The sequence below is a fragment of the Heterodontus francisci genome, chromosome 4 (genome assembly GCF_036365525.1).
Source record: "Heterodontus francisci isolate sHetFra1 chromosome 4, sHetFra1.hap1, whole genome shotgun sequence".
NCBI lineage: Eukaryota > Metazoa > Chordata > Chondrichthyes > Heterodontiformes > Heterodontidae > Heterodontus > Heterodontus francisci.
Genome location: NC_090374.1, coordinates 31,798,536 through 31,821,520, shown reverse-complemented (window position 1 = coordinate 31,821,520; position 22,985 = coordinate 31,798,536). Strand labels below are relative to the sequence as shown.

Below are 22,985 nucleotides of genomic sequence, written 5' to 3'. Positions count from 1 at the left end.
ATCACAGAACCTGTGATAAACCTGTGAACCTGCAATATTATTGTACCATTGCACGTATCAGAGAAGAAACTTTGGTCCCAGAACTGCCAAAATATAATGGGCTAAGTCACTGTAATAGCCCAGTCGTCTTCCAAACACTTCAAAAATACACCCCTTCCAAAGCTTTGAATTTTGAATTTTAAAGTTAATGAACTGATCTGTAAGTATACACAGAGTTGCAACGACCAGTGCCACTCATCTCTAAAATCACTTAACCATTAAAATACTTGACGTTGAACTCTAAAAATCAAGAAACTAACATCTAAGATACTAACCTATAAAACTAAGAGTGTGGCCTCTAAAGAACTGACCTCTGAAAGGCTGAGATGCTAAATAATAAATAAAATAAAGGCACTGGGCATTATGCAAGGAAGCTAAACCACAATGGAAATTACCAGCAAGTGAATTTCAACAGTGAAAAAAATGAATAATTTAAATTATAAAAAATTTACCTGTTGCCCACCAATCTACTCCCTCCACTGCAGTGACATCAGATTCAACTCATGCTGTAACTTTGGCTGTAACTGTAACTTCCCCCTCAGGCTCACACTCTCTGCTGACAGTTCTCCCACTTTTATCTGTTTCCTCTCTCATTGTTTCCCCTCAGGTTCACACTCTTTGCTCTCTCTGACTCTCTGCTGACGGTTCCCCTGCATTTATCTGTAAGTCCTCTCGCACTCTGGTTGATGCGCCCTCCCTTTCTCCCAGGGATCAAGGTTAGGGTCAGGTTGTCAACCCTCTCGTTTTGCCTGGGAGTCTCCACGAATAGAAGATTAATCTCCAACTAAACTACTGTTAGCAACCCGGGAGAAAAGTAGAGCTGGCACTTCAGGTTTTTAGTGGTGCCTTGCGCCAGTGCACCTACTTCACCCACTTGAGAATGACCTCCTGGTTCTCCGAGCTTCTCGCAAGAGAGCTGCTGGGGCAAAACCACAAACAAAGATCCTCAACTCCGGGGGCCCAACCATTGTCAGAAAAATGTGATCACGTTTGCAAACATCAAGTGATCAGAAGTTTTGTGATCAATCCACCAGGAATACCTGAAACCAGAGTTGGTAACTCTACTGGAAAAAAACTTGCATTTATATAGTGCCTTCCAGGACCTAAAACAGCAATGTGATAATGACCAGACAATTTATTTTTAATGTTGATTGAGCACACCAGTCAATTTATTAGGGAGGCAGTGGCATAGTGGTAATGTCACTGGACTACTAATCCAGAGACCCAGCTAGTGCTCTGGGGACATGATGAAATTTGAATTCAGTTAATAAAGTCTAATGGTGACCATAAAACCATTGTCGATTGTTGTAAAAATCCATCTGGTTTACTAGTGTCCTTTAGGGAAGGAAATCTGCTGTCCTTACCTGGTCTGGCCTACATGACTCCAGACCCTCGGCAATGTGGTTGACTCTTAAATGCCCTCTGAAATGACCTGGTAAGCCACTGAGGTCAAGGGCAATTAGAGATGGGCAATAATTGCTGGCCTAGCCAGTGATGCCCACATCCCACAAATAAAAAAGGAGATTCTAAAACTGCTAATCTTAAGGTTGATTTATATATATATAACTATTAAATTAACTTGGAGAGGATATAACATGTGCATTAAAAGTCAAATTACTCCGGGAGAGTAAAATTAAATTTGCCATAAAAGTACCATCTGACAAGGGGCGGTGCATGGATGAGATGACAGCTGGGGAGGGGCAAAGCTTGTTAAATAGAGGCTCGGCAGCCAGCGTGATCCGATTGCTGTTCCTTCGCTCTCTGTTGTAGACGGGCTGAGCTTCCTGCGAATGGGAGGCGGACTTTTTGTGAATGGGAACCGGGTTAGCGGTGTTATGGGGTTTCCGGGCTACGTTCCACTGATCTTCACGCTCAGCACCAACTGCTTGCTCGCGGCCGCCCAGCTGCCCCTTGTCATTAACACCTGGCCTTATCATAACGCAGTGCAGCGAGGTAAGTACAAGCAGTCGTTGTAGAGGAGCCTCACTTCCGTTATGTTTGTGCATAACCTGCAGTTGTACGGTGAGAGTTATTGCAAGCTGCTGCTCCAGTTGCTGATTTAAGTCCAGTTATTTGGGGAATGGTCAGGATTGCTTCTGATGAGTAAAGCATAAATGCTTCTTATCCCTTAAATCTGTGTCATCGTATATTGCTGGCAGTACTGGGGTGAATATTATGGCTGCTGTTTTGATCCTCCTGACACCTTGCACCCTCCATAAACTTTAACTCATTCAAAACTCTGCTGCCATATCCTAGCTCGCATCAATTCCTGTTCATCCATCAAATATATGTTTGGTAACTTGTAATGGTTCCTGGTTGGCAGTGCCTAGATTTTAAAATTCTTGCCCCTGTATGGTGTCATATTGCCTATTTCTGTAACCGCCTCCAGCTTAACAACCAACAACAACTTGTATTTATATAGCACTGTTAACATAATAAAACATCCCAAGGTGCTTCATGGGGATGGGTGGTGGGCATCATAAAACAAAATATGACATGGAGCCACATAAGGAGATATGGGACAGATGACCAAAAGCTTGGTTAAAGAGGTAGATTTTAAGGAGCATCTTAAAGCAGGAAGGTGAGGTGGAGAGGTGTAGGGAAGGAATTCCAGAGATTTGGGCCTTGGCAGCTTAAGGCCACCAATGGTGGAGTGATTAAAGTTGGGGATGCTCAAGAATTAGAGGTGCGCAGATATTGTGGAGCTGGAGGAGACTACAGAGATGAGGAGGCATTTGAAAACAATGAGAAATTTAAAATCTGGATGTTGCATTGGCAGGGCACAGTGTAGGTCTGAAAGCACAAGGGCGATGGGTGAATGGGACTTGGTGTGAGTTAGGACATGAGCAGCAGAGTTTGGATGACCTCAGGGTTATAGAGGTTAGATGTGGGAGGTCAGCCAGGATCGTGTTGGAATAGTCTCGAGGCAACAAGGACATGAATGAAGGGTTTCAGCAGCAGATGAGCTGAAGCAGATGTGGAGTCACTAGATGTTAGAGATAATTAAGGATGGGCAATAAATGCTGGCTTTGCCAAAGACACTCACATACCAAGAACGAATATTTAAAAAATATGTAAATGGGCTATCTCAGGATGTGCTTTGTAGCAATTAAATACTTTTGAGCCATCACTGTTGTACAGAAATGCAGCAGCCAAATTGTGCACAGCAAGATCCCACAAAGCAGTGGGATCATGACGGTTGTATGTTTGGTTTGTCGACTGCCACTTTAATATACTTGGTTAGTCTAGCTTAGAGATTACTGCGTCTTCTGTACTTTTGAACATTAACTCTTTTTATCACATTCTAACAGCTTTACACCAGTCTGTGAGACTCCTTTGAAGGCATCTCCCTCCAGTCTTTCTCACATGTGATCTCTTACTTCATCTTGGTAGGAGGCATTCCTCACACTATCTCAAACATTCCAGACCATAACCACTCGCTACGTGAAAAAAGTTTTTCCTCATGTCGCTTTTGCTTGTCTTGTCCATTACTTTAAATCTATGCCCTCTTGTTCTCGATCCTTTCACGAGTGGGACCAGTTTCTCTCTGTCGACTCTGTCCAGACCCCTCATGATTTTGAATATCTCTATCAAATCTCCTCTCAACCTTCTCTCAGGAGAATAGTCCCAACTTCTCCAATCCTTCTACTTAACTGAAGTTCCTCATCCCTGCAACCATTCTCATGAATCTTTTCTGTACTCTCTCTAATGCCTCGTCATCTTTCCCAAAAACAGTTAGAAAAAAGGTTAGAAAATAAAAAAAAAAGTTTGGCAGTGCTTAAGGGTATCTACTTCAATGCAAGGAGTATAGCAAATAAAGCAGATGAGCTGAGGGCATAGACACCTGGCAGTATGATATCATTGCTATTACAGAAAAATGGCTTAAGGAAGGACAGAATGGCAGCTCAACGTTCCTGGTTGCAAGGTTTTCAGACAAGCTAGTCTAGTGGTGAAACCATTACCAATTGTTGTAAAAACCCATCTGGTTCACTAGGTCCTTTTTTAGGGAAGAAAATCTGCTGTCCTTACCTGGTCTGGCCAACATGTGACTCCAGACCCACAGCAATGCGGTTGATTCTTAACTGCCCTCTGAAATAGCCTAGCAAGCCACTCAGTTGTAACAAACCGCTAAAAAATCTAAGAGAAGGAATGAAACCGAATGACACGGCATCAACCTAGACGCTGGAAATGACAACGGCATACCCAGCACTATTGACCCTGCAAAGTCCTCCTTACTAACATCTTGGGAGAACTATCCCACAGCCCAGTTAAGCAACAGCCTGACACAGTCATACTCATGGAATCATACCTTGGAGGCAATGACCCAGACATCACCATCCCTGGGTATGTCCTGTCCTGCTGGCAGGACAGACTCATCAGAGGGAGTTGCCCTGGGAGTCCTCAGTATTGACTCTGGACCCCATGAAATCTCACGGCATCAGGTCAACCATGGGCAAGGAAACCTCCTGCTGATTAGCACTGACTGCGCCCCCTCAGCTGATGAATCGAAGCTTCTCCATATTGAACATGAATTGGAAGAAGCACTGAGGGTAGCAAGAGCACAAAATGTACTCTGGGTAGGGAACTTCAATGTCCATCACCAAGAGTGGCTTGGTATCACCACTACTGACTGCACCGGCTGAGTCTGAAAGGACATAGCTGCAAGACCCGATTTGCGGCAGGTAGTGAGGGAAAACAACAAGAGGGAAAAACCTACTTGACCTCGTCCTCACCTATCTACATATCGCAGATATATCTGTCCATGACAGTTTTGCTAGGAGTGACCACTGCCCAGTCATTGTGGAGACGAAGTCCCATTTTTACAGAGGGTACCCAACATCATGTTGTGTGGAACTACCACCATGCTAAATGGGATAGATTTCGAATAGATCCAGCAATGCAAAACTGGGCATCCATGAGGTGCTGTGGGCCATCAACAGCACAGAATTATATTCAACCACAATCTGTAACCTCATGGCCTGCATATCCCCCACTCTACCATTACCATCAATCCAGGGGACCAGCCCTGATTCAGTGAAGATTGCAGGAGGGAATGTCAGGAGCAGCACGTCACCTAATTGTTCCACCTCCAAATTCCCCTTTAAAATCCTCAGTGCTTACTAATATTCAGCCTTGCCCTGAAATTCTAACTGAAATATCCTTCCTCAGCCTATGCACTGAGCAATTCCTTATGCTTGGCGATTTCAATCTTCATCTCAATTTACCTTGATCTCTAAGATTTCACTGCCCCCACCCCGTCCTCCATTAATCTCCCCTCCATAAAAACTCTCCTACCCATGACTTGGAACTATATTGCTGTTCCTTCACTGTTGCTAGGTCAAGATCCTGGAACTCCCTAACAGCACTGTTGGTGTACCTACACCCCAAGGACTGCAGCGGTTCAAGAAGGCAGTTTATCTTCATAGGGCAATAAATGTTGGCCTAGCCAGTGATGCCCCAAACGATTGTTAAAAATGACACTATGGTGGGGAAGGAATAAGAAAGCCGGGTGAGTGCCAGTTTTGGTCAAAGAAATAATTACAGCTGTGAGGAGGCATGATGTGTTGGAAGGTCCATCAAATGAGGCCATATGGATCGAGCTAAGGAATAAAAAAGGGGCAATCACACTGCTGGGAGTGTGCTATATAGACCCCCAAACTGTCAGAGGGAGATAGAAGAGCAGATATGTCAGCAAATCTCTGAGAAGTGTAAAAACAGTAAGGCAATCATAGGGTACTTTAACTACCCCAATATTAAACTAGCCCAGTTAAGTATGAAAGGAATTGATGGAGCAGAATTCTTGAGGTGTATTTAGGAGAACTTGTTTGCCCAGAAAGTCCAACAAGAGAGGGTGCAGTTTTAGACTTAGATTTAGGAAATGAGATGGGCAGCAGAAAGGGGCGGCAGTGGGAGAGCATTTTGGTGATAGTGATCATAATTCAGTCCCTGTAGCCCTGCAAGCTTGTTTCCATTTTTGTTTCCCTTCAGCATGGGATACGCTTCAGTCTGGAGGTTCAGCATTAGATGCAGTGGAAAAAGGTTGCACTCAGTGTGAAATTGACCAGTGTCGTGGCACAGTGGGATATGGAGGAAACCCAGATGAACATGGAGAGACGACATTAGATGCTATGATTATGAATGGGTAAGTAACCTGACCACGGCTGCATACTGGGAAATTTATCTACTTACAAAATTGCTTTTAGGACCAAATATGCAATGAATTGCACTTGTCATGATGATAGCCTTTGGGTACTACTATCGCTTTTGTATGACAGGAAAAGCTTATAATGGGATGTCTAGTTTGGGTATCCGTTCTCCTACTGAGATACCGAGTAGAGAAACAAAGCACCTCCTGCAACAGATCTTAGTGGGCAGGTTGATTATAATGTGTCCATGGACTGGGACTCATGGCCACAGTCGCACTTTGGGTCATCCCTCATCTTCCACTTTTAGAGCAGGTGACTGCATTGTCAGTGCTCTTTGTGGATTGGGTTGAGTGCTGCCCACTGTCTTCAAGGGAGGCTGAAGTCAGAGACCTCAGCTGTTGGGCCCTTTTGTAATGAGGCTTTGTCACCCCTCTCCAAATTCCAAAATTGCTTCTGGCATTCACCATCTTGTATATTGTTGCACTCAGGCTTTGAAATATATTTTAATTTAATTGCAAGCAGTTCAGATGTTAAATGAAACTTGTATGAATGTTACCACAGAATACCCAACCTGCTGACCTGGTGTTGTAGTGACAGTATTTATATGGCTGGACCAGTTGAGCATCTGGCCGTGATTTGTCTGCTAGATTTCAAGTTGTGATATAATATTTAATTTATGGTTTAATATTTTTAATGACCTCAGCAGATAGGAACATCAAAGCCACTTTGTAAAAGTAGGGGAGTGAAAAGTTGCACATAATCCCAACAGCTGAAATTGAGATTCATCATCATTGTTTTTAAAATTTCAGCAACACGATTGAGGTTGGAGGAGTTGGACAACTTCGAAGAATTAAAAGTGCGATCAGTGTTGCTCGAGCAGTGATGGAACACAGCAGTCATTCACTGTTGGTGGGGGAGTCAGGTAATCCTTAGTCCTCATAGTTTCTTTCTTTCTCAAAGAACATTCATTTTATTTAGTACCTTTCGTGACCTGCAGATGTCCCAAAGCATTTCACAATGTAGGAAACATGCACAGTAAGGTCCACAAACACAATATGTTGAGCAAATTATCTCATTGTGACATTGACTAGCTGCGGGATAAATATTGGACAGGAAGAACTCCCCTGCTGTTCAAAATACTGTCTTCTATTTCCTGCTGAGAGCAGATGGGGCCTCTGTGTTTTTTAACATCTTATCTGAAAGATGGCACATCCAACAACTCCCATTGATACTGCACTGGAGTGTCAGCCTAGATTTTGTACTCCAGTCATGAACCCAAATCTTCTGAGTTGGCCAGAATGCTAGTCACTGAGCCATGGCTAACACTTGTGAAAACAATTAAATAAAAATGATTGTTAAAAAAAATTACAGATTATGGATTGACTAGTCCAAAATAAAAAGTCCAACTGCAATTGGTTTTACTTTTTTAAAATTGGAATGACTTTGAACATTGAGAATGTGCCTGGAGTACATTCTTAAAAGGAATATACGAGCATAGTTAATTTTGAACTAGTCTCTTTGCTATCAACAGATAATACTGTTGGAAGACAGAATGACCTTTGTATTGGGTCTAATGTCTTGGAAAAGATTCTAATCATCATAAAATTATCATAATTTGCTTATGGCTTACCAATCATTGTGCTACAGTATAAATACACTTGTATTTATTTATTAATTAGGGAGAAGAGTAAACAAGTTTTTCCAAAATGTTATGCAAGATATCGATAATTAGTTTAGAAGCAGATCTTTAACAAGTAGAGAGAGGTAATGGGTAGCTGACACAAGCTTTAATGATTCTGTGGTAACTCTGCCTGCTTTTTCCATTGATGCAAGAAAAATACTATATACTGCAGAGTGGAATGGACTTAATCTTTTTTATCTTTCACTGAAAATTGCTGTCAAAACTAAATTTAATGTTGAATTTGCTTTGATCAGTGTCCTTTTCTAGCGGACAATGCTCCCAACTCCTAACAAATGCTGGTCTTGCCAGCGACACTCATCCCAAGAACAAATAAAAAATAAATCTCCTTTTAGGAATGGCCAATCTAGAATAGTTCAAATCAGGAAACCCTAATGCAATCTAGGAAATTTGCATCCCTAATATTTATGGTTTCCTGAGATTACATAGGTCTGAATTAGCTCTTGTGGGACCATATAAATTCATGGCCTTTGTCATACCCTATGCCAATGCTCGAGGATGTTCACTGGGAACATGACAGACAGCCAAGACTTTACTCCTGAGTCTCCTTGATGGTAAGAAAATTGATACTTTTAGAAATGTTTTTTGGACTAATATCATCTTACAAAAAGGGTGGGAAAGGTACTTTTTAACAAAAATTTGTCTTTCCAGAGTACCGTTCCCTAATGAAAAATATTGTGCTTCTAAAGGAATGTAGGAATACAAGTCAACCATTTAGCCCTTCAATCCTGTTCCGCCATTCAATAAGATCATGACTTAACTCCATATACCCAACTTTGCCCCATACCCCTTAATACCCCAGAAATCTATCACTCTTCGATTTTAAAAATAACCAATGATCTAGCATCAATTGCTGTTTGCAGATTAGAGTTCCAAACATCTGTCACTCTTTTGTGTGAAGAAGTGTTTTCTTGTTTCAATCCTGAAAGATCTGACTCCTAATTTTTAGACTATTCCCCCTAGTCTTAGAATCACCAACTAAGAGAAATAGTTTCTCTCTATCTACCCTATCTGCTCCCTTTTAATATTGTATACTTAAATCACCCCTTAACCTACTAAATTCCAGGGAATACAATCTTAGTTTGTGTAATTTCTCCTGGTAATTTAACCCTTGGAATCTACATAAAGATGGCTTTTTTCAGGTCATCTCCAAGAACCAGGTTCAGAAAAATGGCAAAGAGGATTGAGAGAACATTGGCCATTTCCATGTTCTCACCTTCAGACAGAACATACCTTAAAAATCTATTATCCATTTTACAATACAATTGTAAACCAGGCATCATTCTGGTATATCTATGCTGCACTCCCTGCAAGGGCAATATATCTTTCCTAAGGTATGCTGCTCATATATCTCTAGTTGTGGTCTAACAAGGACTGTAACATAACCTCTACCCTTTCATATTTAAGTGCCTGAAAGGCAGTGAATTAGAAGATTTGTTAAAACAGTAATGTGATGTTTATTTAACAATATTAATATTCATGCATCCAGATATCTAAACACTTCATATAATACAATATTTTTCCAACAGCATCAATTTTTGCTCAGAATATGGGTTTCCTTAGTGAAGATTTAACAACAAATAAATCTCTGTCCATGCACTCAGAATGGCTAAGCAAAAATTGCCAGCCCAATTTCTGGAAGGTGAGTGTCATTTTAACAAAGGACAAATCTTACTAATTATTTTAGATACATTCTTTTAAGATGGGATACCAGGTCTGAAATGAGTTTTAACTAATAACTTACTTTGGGGGACAAAAAAATAATTTGTTTTTCACAGAATGTCTTACCAAATGCTGAAACATCTTGTGGACCGTACAAGCGAATGAAGGGGCTACAGTCAAAAAAACATAGAATGTCAGCAGAAATGTTCAATGTTCACAACCATGACACCATTGGTAAGTTCTTATTCCGACAAATGTAGATACGTGTAAAGTAAACAGGATTTTTAGCGTGAAAGACACTTTGTGTAGCTGTGAGGAAAGCAGATTCATGTGTGATTTCGCTTAATTGCTGAATTTTTTGAATTTAGGTATGGTTGTGATTGATAAGAGTGGAAGTGTAGCTGCTGGGACGTCTACTAATGGCTTAACACATAAAATCCCAGGGTAGGTTTTCTTCATCTTTTAAGCTTCTAGTGAACAACCTCTCTGTTTTACACAGTAGCATAATGATTCGCATATAAATTTAATTTGGGCTGGCAGCCGGAAAGATTAAAAGAACTTTAAAAATATATCTAAGACGATAGATGAGGATATCTTAATGCTAGACTAGAGTTCACTTAAAATTGCTATTTAGGGTTGACTATTGTTGTAAACAACATGCTAAATGTCATTCTTTATTGGATTATGTGTTACAGTAAGATGACATCTTGCCATATTATCTTTAGCGCATTACTACTGTCATGTATTTTCTTTCATCACAGCTACCAGTACCAACATGAAGTTGCGGCTAAGTAGAAATTTAAGACTAAATTGATGGGACAATTATCTATAATAATAACCTGGTATTAATAAAGAATTGTATTCTCAAACTTAGTGTTAATATCCCCTGAATGCTTTGCTTGTTACAGTGCTGAGTAGCTAAGTCACGAAAGTCCCAGGTTCAGTACCTAACTTGTCTTTATTTATAAACTCTATACTTTCCTCTTGTGCATCCCCAATTGTCTTCACTCCACCATTGGCAGCGACGTCTTCAGCTGCCTAGGTCCTTACATCTGGAATTCTCTTTTTTCTCTCTCTTTTTTTTTTCTCTTTCTTTTTCTCTTTTCTCTCTGTCTCTCTCTTTCTCTGCCCACCCAGGATCACTGAAGCCAGCCAAATCACCAAAATCCACAGACTGTATGCAATTTTTTTAATGGACTCTAACTCAACCAATCTACCTTTCCCCACTCTGTAACCCATTTGTGTGTGTATGTGTGTGGAAGTTGCACATTGTTTATTATTTTATTAGTTCAGTTTAGGCACAATAAAGTTAACCCCCTTTCTTTGTTAATTCAAGAAAACCTTGTTATGATCATAGCCAGTAAGTAATCAAACACTTTCTGAATTGGCCAGTACGTCCGCTTTAAGAACAAATTAAACCTGTTGTGGTCAAACGAGAGAGAAAAGAGGGAAGCCCTTCGACCCCTCCTCACTTGACCATAACATACTGGGCAAGCAATTCAGCACTTCCTGTCTGCGTAATGAAAGAGAATCCATTACAAAAGATACAATAACAATGGTAAGGCAAGTGCAAGAGAACATGAAAATAAAATCTTTTCTAGTTTTTTTTTAAATATAGTGCCACAAATGGCTAGATAGAAGCCTAAAATTGTCAAAGATGAACCTTGCATCTATTTGGTACTTCCCATATAGTCCAGTGGACATTGGAGACATTCCCTCTCTGCTTAGTGAGTGGTGGGGGAGTGCAGCATAGGGGTGGTGGTACAACCCTTCTACATGCTCCATGCTTTGATGTTGCTGATTGTTGGAAGGTATAGTAGGTTTATCAGAGAAATCTAATCTCTAGGATCAATCCAGATGTATATTTGTTCAAAATGATAATGACCATTCAGTATTCTATTTATATTTTTTATAGCCGTGTGGGGGATTCACCAATAGCTGGAGCAGGTGCTTATGCTGATAGTACAGCTGGAGCTGCTGCTGCTACTGGAGTGGGAGATATTATGATGCGATTTCTTCCGAGGTATGTCTCTTGCCAAATTTGCTCATGTTGGAAGATGTGCTTTTTAACCCCTTTGAATTATCATGGTAACTGAAGCTGCAATATTTAAAAGAATAATGCTTAACAACATGCCTTGAGTTTACGAAATAAATTTCCCTTGCTTAATAGACTGATAGCAGCAGTAGTTTAAATGTCACATTTCTGCATTATGGCCATAGGAATAAGAGGTTGTTATGTAACCATATTGTGGGTGAGTAACAAGTATTTTAAGAGATTTTAGTGTACTAATATGATGCTCTAGGGAGGGCTAGGAAGTGGATCTGCATCTGAGTTTCCAATTTTAACTATGCTCCCAGAGGAAACAGGGGATATTGGACTGTGCATCACCCAGTCTGCTTTAACAGTAAAGGGGCAGTAATTGTAGCCTAATTTCAAGTTGAATGCCTGCCCTCATACTGGGCTCCATCTTGCTACTTTGATATAAAATGGACTACAGCCAAGCACAAGACAATTGCAGCTATCCTACAATATTGATGCTGATATTTTCTTCCAACTAATTACTATATTTGGTATAAAAACTCCTTTAGGACAATAATTTGTAAGTGTACTGTATGACTGAGCTATAGAAGATTAAAGGTCATGTGTTTGTTTTATTCCTAGTCTGCGCTGAGTTAGTTGATCTCAGCTGGGGTGGAAATGGAGTGTCTCTAATTGCTTTCAGGGTTTCTGGATGAAAGAGGTGAAAACTAACCAGTGCAATGACTAAATCAGATCTCCTCCATGTCCATCACTGGGGCAATGAGGAATTGGTTGATAGGGGAACAATGATTGAAATGTTATGTTCCTTGCAAGTATAACAAACTGCTACCACCTTTTTAAAGTTCACCAATAGTCCTTTTTAATGTATTAATATTCTTGGCTTCACTATTAGCTCTACCCTCTAGAGGAACACCCAAATCATCTGCATTTCTAAGCTGATTCCAGGAGCTCAGTTTCCTTTTTCTCATTTGTATCTCTTTATTCCACCCGCCCCCCCCCCCCCCAACAATTATCCACTCTTGAAAGCCAGTTCTCTATTTTTGGGCTTTGTACGTAGCACTAGCTGGAAGACCCTGATTTTTTTTTCCCTCTGAGTTGTAAGTCGGGCATTACAAGCCGACAATTTCCCAACTGACCCTCCCAGCAGGTGCGGCCCACTCAGAGTGCCTGACTGCAAAATCAGTTTTGTTTCTATAATGGATTAGCTGAAACTGCACTGTTGATTCTGCAATTTAATCCCTCCAAGTAGGGCTGACTAGAAGCACATCTCGGAATTGGAGGCACACCATCCAATGATTTCCCAAGCTCAAAGCATGGAACCACCATGTAATATTCCAGTTATGGTTTGATCCCTATAAAGCCAAAATCTTTCCAAGACTCTAATACAATCTGTTCTGGGAAAGCAGTTCAAGGTTCCACTCTTTATTTTCTCTTTTATTTCCTCACTCACCACTATGATCATTAGTCCTGATTTAAACTTGCTTTGTTTCTTCTAAGCCCCGGTTATGGTGCCTTTCAATCTTTTTCTTCCCTCTGCATCCTTGCTAATATTGGGCTGAGTTTTATGGGCCGCATAGGGACTGGAATGGAGACCGGGGTGGGTGGTGGAGTGCCCATCACCTTCCTGACGCCTTCAGTTTTTAGTCCGGGGCAGGGAAGGTTGAGGACGGCCTTCCTGCTTCAGGCCAATTGAGGCCCTCATGGCCCCTTAAGGGCCTCTTCCCACCTCCACCTCAATTTAATAGAAAGTGGAGGTCCCACTGCTGCAGGGAGATTCCAGCTGAAACTTGATAGCCTCCGAGTTGGGTGGGAGGGGGTCCCTCCTTTTGGGGGCAATCCAGGGTCCCTGGAGAGCCTCGACCCCTGATGATGCCCCCCGCCCCTCCCACACCATCCTGTCACCGGGGCCTACCTGAATGGCCCCGGCAAACCCAACCCCACTCACCTCTCCCGGGATCTTTGGACTCTTTGCTACATCAGGGCCTCCTGCAGTACCGGCAGTGGCCACCGCTCCTATTGGCACTGCCAGTACTGCAGAGCTGCCGGCCTTCCAATTGGCCAGGAGCTCATCCCTTAAGGGGATAGTGTCCCCGACGGTGGGCAGTTAATTGCCTGCCTGCCCTGGAATTGCAATGGGGGTCCAACGGAGTGCCGAGTCAGGGTCTTCCCCACCCCACCTTCCGGCCTGCCACCAGAACCCTCATGGTCAGAACAAAATGTCACAGCCTCTTAATTTTTTCATGGGTCTTCAAAACTAAACAGTTTGACTTCCTCCTGTAATCTACAGGCTTTTTATTTTCCAGAGCTATTCATGTCCCATGCTAAAAGGCTTTAGTTTGTTATCTTGGTTTTTCTTTTAAGAATTCCTGCTCCTTGGTCGCTATCCAGTAACACCTGTGAGAAGGAAAGTATGGATGGGTGTCAGATGAGAAGGGGTTTGGGATATTCTTTGATTAAATAACTTGCCCATACTCCCTATGAGGGCTCGTAAAGAATGGTCACTTGGGAAATGAATGGTCGGTGTCATTGGAACTGTATCCCAGCGTGTGTTGGTGTCTTTCAGAGGTGATATAGGTTGGGGAAGAGGACCTGCACTTTTAACGTCTTTAAAAAGGAAAGCTATCGAGGCTTTTGATTATCTTAATATATTACAATTACAAAGTATGTACAGCACAGAAAAGGGCCATTCAGCTCAATGGGTGCATGGCAGTCTTTATGGTCCATGCAAACTTCCTCTCCTCCATCCCCCCCTTCATCTGATCCCATTGATATCACCTATTATTTTCTTAAGTGCTTCTCTAGCTTCCTCTTAAATGTTATTCGCCTCAACTACTCCATGTGGTAGCATGTTCCACATTCTAACCACTCTCTGGGTAAAGAAGTTTCTCATGAATTTCTTTTTGGATCTGAGTGACTATATAGCCCCTAGTTCTGGTCTTGCCTGCAAGTAGAAACATTTCGCTACATGTACCCTATGAAATGCTTTCATAATCTTAAAGACCTCTATCAAACCACCTTTCGGCATGAGACCTAGCCTTTTCCATCTTTCTTTGTGGATATAACCCCTCAGTTTTGCATGCTGTATATCTTGTAGTGGTTCAGAAATGAAGATTTTCTTTTAAGTAGCTTTTAAAACTGTTAGCATTTAAAATATGTCTTTAGCATTCATAAAAGTTGCTTTTTTTCAGAAAATATACTTGGTAAGATTGTTGTGTAAAATTTGTGATTTTTGCTGTTCAAGTATTTTTTAATGTGGGCATTATCTTAGTTTGGTGTTTTTTTGCCTCTCCAATTAGCTACCAAGCAGTGGAATATATGAGATTGGGGATTGATCCAACCACAGCTTGCCAGAAGGCTATTACAAGAATCCAAAAGTATTATCCAAAATTTTTTGGTGCGCTTATTTGTGCTAACACAACTGGGAGTTATGGTAGGTCTTTAAACAAAACCTGTTAAAGACCTAAGTGTGAAACTGGTCTCTTGAGAAAACTAAAGCCATACAGGAAATAAACATCCTTGAATAAACTTGTCTTGCACATAACTATATTGAGCAGATTCATATTGTGAAAGCCTGAAAATCTGATTTATTTGGAACAACATAGAAGTTTCTATTTGGGATTGTAGCCATTTTCCAAGCAGGGAATTATTTTTGTTGACAGAATACGGTGCACTCTTGCGATTTAAAATGGATAAACCCACTGGGATTAAGAAAGAAACTGGGGGTGGGTGGGGGAAAACAAACCTGTAACAAAAAACACACACAAAAAAAGGGGCAGAGGTTATGATTTAAAATTGTTGAACTCAATGAGCCTGGAAGGCTATAAAATGCCCAGTCAAAAGAGGAGATGCTGTTCCTCAAGCTTGCATTAAGCTTCATTAGAACAGGCCAAGGACAAAGTTCAGAGTGGGAGAAAGGTGGAGGATTAAAACAACAAGCGACAGAAAGCTCAGGGACACGCTTGCGGACTGAATGGAGGCGTTCCGCAAAGCGGTTACTCAGTCTGCGTTTAGTGTCCCCCATATAGAGGAGACCACATTGCGAGCAGTGAATACTGTATACTAAATTGAAAGATCTCTGTTTCACTTGGAAGGAGTTTTTGGGGTCCTGGGTGGTGGGGAGGGAGGAGGTAAAAGGATAGGTGTTGCAACTTTCTTCAGTTTTTAAGTGTTTTTGTCTAGGCACATCTGCTCTTGCAAAGAATTCTGTCCAGAACAAAGCAAGACTGTAGCTAATGGAAGAAATCTAAGCATAAATTAATTACTGGAACTGCAACTTCCCCCCATCCCCCCCACCTTCCAGCATCATGTGAATGGAGACTGAATACTACATTGCTATCGAGTGTGTACTAAAGGCATTGATTTCTGAGGGAATTACTTGAAAAGGCAGTGTTCAACAAATTACAAAGCTATATTTTTTTTTCAAGCAAATCATTTTGGGTGGCTCTAGTTTAAGTATTGCTCCACTGAACAGTAAAATAAAACTTCAGAATTTCTACCTTCCTGCTAACTGAGAGGGAAGTGAGCTGTGATTATCAGTATCACTGAATCCCATATTTCACATCTGTAGCCCTCTTTCAACCAATTCTGTGCATTATAAACCAATAGGGTGAAGAACCACATTCTGGGTTCTGCATGTACAAGTTGATGGGTCTCTTCCGCCCCCCCACCCCCAGAGATAATTGAGTCTCGTGTCTCTGATCCAACAAAATGCAAACTGTGACTTTGACTCTTAAATGCCCAACAAATGACACACTGGACTGTTGTATTGTAACTTACTTGCTGCATTTGCAGGATATATTAAAATAATTAATAGATAGTGGTGATATCCAAACAGATCTTTTATTAAAACAGCGCGATCACTTACTGCATATTGGTACTTATTACACCATATCTGTGTTGAGCTTCCCATTATCTCAGATCTTTTCTAACATTAGCATGTCAAGATTTGAGGAGAGAGGGTCACCCTAATCTCGATACAAGATTTCTCCAGAAAGTTTTTTCCTTTGATTGGATTTACTAAAAGTAAATGCTCCAGTCACTTACAGACTGAGATTTGAAACTTTGCAAGTTTTGAGAAAATCCTACTACATTGGATACTAGGCAAGAAATTAAAATGAGGTATCAGGGATGTTGGCTGGATTGAATACTGCACTGTGTTTGTGCCTGGGTAACAAGATGTGTTCAGGTCATTTCCAATCATCCCAGGTAGGACTACATTCTCCACTTTTGCTGAAGGGTAGCGATGAGGAATCATGACCACCTCCTCGAACAAATAAGGATAGACAATAAATGCTAGCCTAGCCAGATGCTGACACTCATATATTAACTCACACCAAGTCCCATTCACCAAAACTCTTTTGCTTGCTGACCTACTTTGGCTCCCAGTCTGGCAATGCCCCCTTTTTTTGTTTTAATTTCTTTTTTCTTGCTTTCAAATCCCTCCTTTGCCTCACCTTCCCTATGTCTGTAACCTCCTCCAGCCTTATAATCCTTTGAGATCTCTGCCTTCCTCTAATTGTGGCCTTTTGGATATTCCCCTATCAGTGTCCATGCCTTCAGCTGTCTAAAGTCTGGAATTTCCTCCCTAAACCTCTCTGCCTCTCTCTCCTCCCATTCTTTAATACCTATCTCTTCTGATCAAGCTTTTGGTTGACTGTCGCACTATCTCCTTCTGTGGCTCGACATTAAACAATGTTAAAGGTGCTATGTAAATGCAAGTTGTTGTCATTATCATTGCCACCCGCATGCTGAGAAAGTTTATTTATTTAGAGATACAGCACTGAAACAGGCCCTTCGGCCCACCGAGTCTGTGCTGACCATCAACCACCCATTTACACTAATCCCATATTCCTACCACATCCCCACCTTCCCCTACCACCTGCCTATACTAGGGGCAATTTATAATGGCCAATTTACCTATCAACCTGCAAGTCTTTGGCTGTGGGAGGAAACCGGAGCACCCGGCGGAAACCCACGCAGGTCACAGGGAGAACTTGCAAACTCCGCACAGGCGGTACCCAAAATTGAACCCGGGTCGCTGGAGCTGTGAGGCTGCGGTGCTAACCACTGCGCCAAGTTCTCCAATACTTGGCCCAATTGGTCATTCTTAATATGCAAGTCTATATTTGACCGTGAAGAATATTTATAACAGCCCAGTCATGTTCCTGCCCAATGTTTACATGTGCTATTTCCAGCAGGAGTTACTGAATAGCAGCTGGAACACTGACCCTGACTGATTTTGATCTGAGAGGACAAGCAGATTAAGATCAGGTTATCACTGTGTACCATACTGTACAGTTTAATAGGCACCAAAAAAATCTGAAGCAGCTGCTTTATGCAGTTCTTCATATCTTAACAATGCAATTTTATAACAAATGATTATCCCAGAGAGGGGAAAGGAAAGGGCTGTTTGGCAAAATGTAGGTTTAACATTGAACAGTGACTATCTGGTACAAATAGAAGTTGAACTAAGTACAGGCTGAAGGCTAAAACTTAGTTGTCAAAGCAATTCAATAATGTGGTGTAGTGGTAATGTCACTGAACTAGCAAGCCAGAGGCCCAGGCTAATGCCACAGGTTCAAATCCCACCAGTGCTGCTGGTTGAATTTAAATTCAATTAATAAATCTGGAATTGAAAGCTAGTCTTGATAATGGTGCCATGAAACCATCATTGTTATAAAAACCCATCTGGCTCATTAATATCCTTTTAGGGAAGGAAATCTGCTGTCCTCCCCGGCCTAGCTTACGTGTGACTCCAGACCCACAACAATGTGGTTGACTCTTAACTGCTCCCTGAAATGGTCTCGCAAGCCACTCAGTTGTCAAGGGCAATTAGGGATCGACAACAAATGCTAGTCTTGCCACCAGTGCCCATATCCCATGAAAGAAAAAAACTCACATTCTAATGCAACTTCCATGACCAATAATCAGTTACTGATTATTAAGGGATTTCATTGTGACTATGCATTGCTACTTTTGAAATTTAGGCACTGATACTTTTGAAGCTAGCACAGTTGTTTATCAAAAGGAAGACATAATGGGTCTGATTTTTAACTTTGGTTAAGTGGGTAGTTTTGAAATGGGTTAAAATTGGGTCCATAATCACTCTTAAATGGTTTAAATGTGGGGAGAAAATCTCTCCAGCTGGTACATTCACTTGTACAATTACTTGGAAATTTACTTCTACTTTTTCTTTTTAAGCAAAATTCACTTTTACTGTGACAAAGCTGAAAATTATTTGCTCTAATTCACTTGGAAGTACATACCACTCAAAACTAGTCGAAACTATTTTAGAATAAATATAAAGTGGTTCAAAATAACTTGCCTATTTGATGTGTTACATTAACCGCAACTGGATTTTCCTGAAATTGTTGTCTTTTCTTTTAGGTGCTGCGTGCAGTAAATCTCCAGAACTTGACCAGTTTCATTTTATGGTTTACACTCCTTTGAAGGCCTCAGAACAGATAGTGGACTGCATTTAAAGCTGCAGACTGCATTTAAAGCTGCGGAGATGCATCATTTTCAAAGACTTTTAGGGTTTGTGTCTACCACATTTAGTACAGAACATTGTTGATGCTCTATGGCAATTGAGCCATATCTACTTGCCAATTAATTAAATGAAGATTACATTTCTAGAGTTTGAGTTGTACTGTGAACATTTAGGGCTGGATTTTCATTCTGCGAAGGTAGTTGGTTCAAACGCAGGCAGGCAATTTTGAATTACCAGCTGGTGTGCTGATCTGCTGGAATATTCCTGCCTCCAGCCTGGTTTTTGAGGAAGACTATTTCCAGGGTGATGCCTACCTGCCCACCAGCAGTGGGTAGCTAGTTATACTAATTCAAGTGCCTGTTGAGGGTACTCTTCACATGCCATCTGGAATTTTCTAGACAGCATGGGGGGCAGCAATGCTTCAATTACTTTTCACTTTCTATCCACTCCCCATCACCTCACCCCCACCCCCCCATCCAGCACAATTGCCAGAGGGCCACAACTGTGGCTGCAGGCCATCCTGTGGAGGCCATTTCCCCATTTCACAATGCTTGCCTGGCAGCTGTGGGCATATTTTTAAACATTGAGAAGTCTTCAGAGGACACTGCTATCTTAAGGTACCCGCTCATTCTCCCATCTGCACCAGCAGCACCCACCTCTCCTGCTGGGCATCCAGTGTCTCAGGCACTCAGATTGCTCTCCCGGATGTGGAGCCTGCCTGCTGGCCTTAATTGGACTGGGCACCTTGAGGTAGCCTCTCAATTGTCCACGTCTTCCAAAAGCTCCCTTGGAATCCTGTTGCCAGCATTTCCGGATTCCCTATCTGCATTTCACCCTGACGGGGGGTGTGGTTTGGGAATGAAAATCCTGTCCTTGGGGAGCTAAATTGAGCTGTGTAGTATTGTTTTCTCTTTAGCCACTTTTGTGGCCATGTAAGGATCGAAAATGAAGTCCAAGCTGCTAATGCACAGTACATAGGACATACCACCTTGGTAAGGGATAAATAAGAGGCATCCTTTACCCATGTCTGAGGCAGGCATTAGGCCCCTCATTTGAATGTGTAAATAGTCTTGTCACCTGCTTCAGATCCCTGCAGAAACTTTGGTTTATGCTGAGGCAGTCAGCGCAGGCGCTGGCCACATCTAGGAAATCCAGCTGTAAACACTGTTTCAGTAAACAAAAGAGACTAAGTACCCAACATAATGACCTCTCCCACTCTGACCTCTCTCTATGCCACCCTCCTGATACCCTACGATGGTCCTACCCACTTATTTTCCCTTCACCCCTCCCACCATCCCCCACCCCCCCAACCAAATCCCTACCGTGGATTCCAATGCACATGACCCCCATGATCCAACCTTTTCACTAACTTAGAAATTGGAGCACCTACCTGTGCAGGCTTCAACAGCAACGACATCTACATTGAGGTCCAAGGCCCAAAATCCAGCACTCCTATAACCTCTACATTTGAGCGTGGGCTGTTAATGCTTTGTGGGTGAGCTGCCCAAAAATAGGCACTCCCAAATTTATCCCTCAGATTTAATTGTTTCATGCATGCATATAGGCACAGTAGGCCATTCAGTTAGATCATATCTTTTGTGAGATATTCTGAACTTTAAACAAAAACCAGCATGTAATTGGAGAACCCCAAGTCGTAGTCATGTAGCCAGTCATAAGTATGCTTGCAAATGCAGGAGATCTATAGGAACAGGATTAGGCCTTTCAGCCCCTGGAGCCTGTTGCACCATTCCAGCAGATAATGGCTGATATGTACCTCAACTTCATTTACCTGCCTTAGATCCATATCCCTTGATTCTCCTACCTAATCAAATTGTTGATTTCAAGTCTTAAAATTTAATTTACCCAATATACATGGCCTTTTGGGAGTTTGTATAAAAGAAAATGTATTTTAGCCTGAGAATGGAAAAGCCAGTTTCATCAACATGTTGTTGATAATACTGCTGAAATATCAGGTCAGCCTTCTAGTTCCCAAGTGCACTAAACTAAAAAAATGCAAGTCCATCTGCTCAAAAATCTCACAATGCTTCGAATTGTATTGGGTGCAAAATCATTTCAGCCCAGTGCAAAGCTACATTTTACAAGTGTCTGGAAATTCACTGAAGTAACTGTTGCAAAATTTGTAATTTTCTTTTTTAAAAAGACACTCCAACATTAAAAGTTAGCTCAAAAGCAAAATACTGCACATGCTGGAAATCTGAAATAAAAACAAAATACTGGAAATACGCAGATTTGGCAGCGTCTGCAGAGAGAGAGGGGAACGGAATTAATGTCTCAAGTCTGTGACCTTTCATGAGAATTTTTCATGTTATGCAGAGATGCTGCTGAGTTGGACACTAGTAGTGGAATTAACAGATAAAGTTGTAACATTTAAGTGCAGTTGTGTTGCAGCAGCAGCTATTACACTGCACTATTGGAACTAGCACTGCTAATTTTCCATTTAACTCATGGCCTGTCAGTTGTTTTCAATTGTTATGATACAGTTAAGTAATTCTCCATTTACCATATATGAATAAGCTCTGGTTTCGCCATGTCAGTGCAACCTCAGCCCTTGCATCTGAAAACAAAATGATCAAAAATCAGAAGATGGAATAAAGTGAGATTTTAAAAATCATAATTCTTTGTATATAACTGACTAACGAGAGTTCAACTGGTGAGAGTATTTGACATTGTTTCCTTGAGTTATACGAGTCCTGACAATGCTAAAATCTTTCTGCTCTCTTATGACTTAATTGCGATCACTCTTTCTTGAGACTCCCGTCGCCCCACATGTAGGCCTGGATTTTGTGCAGCAGGTGGGGCTCCAGGCGCTGGACTGAAAGGTCAGGGGGAGCCCTGCCTCTGCATTTTTTCAGACCCCCGGAGCAGTTTCAGGAGGCAGAATCCCTGTCCTTTTAAAGACTTATTGGGATGGGAATCCTACCTCCGAGCTACTGGTCAATCAGAGGGTTGGCAGCAACACCAGAAGCAGTAGCCACTGCCAGTACTTCAGAGGCCTAGGACCCAGGCCCAGCGCTGGAACCTTGAAGAGGTAGGTGAGGTGGGGTCGTGGGGCCTTCTGGACTGGCCCCAGTGAGGGGGAGTGGTGGGGTGGGTGTTTGGTCCGGGGGAGGATGCCAGGGGATACAGTAGTTCTCAGTGAGGGTCCTCTGTGCGCCACAAATGAGGAAGGGAGGGACCCACCTCCTCTCCACCCTCGCCCATACAGAGGGCACCCAGTGGAGTGGAGCCCCCCCACTCCCCACTACTCCTGGTAAGATCCGGAGGGAAGAGGTCCTTATTTGGTCTCTGGGCTGGAAGGCCATCACTGGACTATCCTGCTCCCGGGAGAATTGGAACTGAGATTCCTGATGTCAGGTTCTATGGCAGTCAATTCTGCCCTCACCTCCCCTCCCCCCCAACCACCAGGTTGGAATCAAAATCCATCCCATAATAGAAGGTTCTATAAATGAGACAAGGGCTGCAACAGGGAAGAGAAGAAAAAAATACAATTCATCGTTAACATTTTCTTTTGCAAATTTACATGGTTCCCCTGCCGCACTATGTAATGATCTCTTTCTGGCCTTCAAGCTTCAGTTCTTTTATAGCTGTAAGAGCAGATAAACTGAATAACCTCTTCACAACCAGCTTCTTACACTTAGTGGAAAACCATTTGTGTTACTACATCAAAGAAATAAAGATAATTAACAGTAATTAATGAGGATTTAAGGCCAACTCAACTTGGAAAATCAAGATGCCAAAGTAGATATCCTAATTAGCAGTTGTATTCAAACAGTAACTGTTGAAGAGAGCATGGAGGTTGCTGCATAGAGTTTTCTTTTAAAGTGAGAGAAACTGTTTTCACATTAGTCCACTGATGCCCAATGTTCCTCGCCTTCTCATGGTTCACAA

The 22,985-nt window shown here is 41.9% G+C and overlaps 1 protein-coding gene across 2 annotated transcripts; it reads left to right on the top strand.

Annotated features, from left to right (window-relative positions):
- Positions 1–1,758: 1,758 nt before the first annotated feature.
- On the top strand, positions 1,759–21,711 carry LOC137368957 (N(4)-(Beta-N-acetylglucosaminyl)-L-asparaginase-like). 2 transcript variants are annotated; one of them, XM_068029328.1, is made up of 9 exons: positions 1,759–1,992; positions 6,028–6,181; positions 6,995–7,107; positions 9,414–9,526; positions 9,663–9,780; positions 9,915–9,990; positions 11,462–11,569; positions 14,884–15,017; positions 18,974–21,711. In XM_068029328.1, the coding sequence occupies exons 1-9, from the start codon at positions 1,830–1,832 to the stop codon at positions 19,066–19,068; spliced, it is 1,074 nt and encodes a 357-aa protein (XP_067885429.1). In that variant the 5' UTR covers positions 1,759–1,829; the 3' UTR covers positions 19,069–21,711. The 2 variants fall into 2 exon arrangements, with proteins under 2 accessions (XP_067885429.1, XP_067885430.1); XM_068029329.1 differs by lacking the exon at positions 14,884–15,017.
- The last annotated feature ends 1,274 nt before the right edge of the window (positions 21,712–22,985 follow it).

Excerpts from the sequence above, each read along its gene's own strand:
- LOC137368957 (XM_068029328.1), top strand. The coding sequence starts at position 1,830 with ATGGGAGGCGGACTTTTTGTGAATGGGAACCGGGTTAGCGGTGTTATG. Across the intron at positions 1,993-6,027 it reads TCATAACGCAGTGCAGCGAG|CATGGGATACGCTTCAGTCT; the intron begins GTAAGTACAAGC and ends GTTTCCCTTCAG. Across the intron at positions 6,182-6,994 it reads GATGCTATGATTATGAATGG|CAACACGATTGAGGTTGGAG; the intron begins GTAAGTAACCTG and ends TTAAAATTTCAG.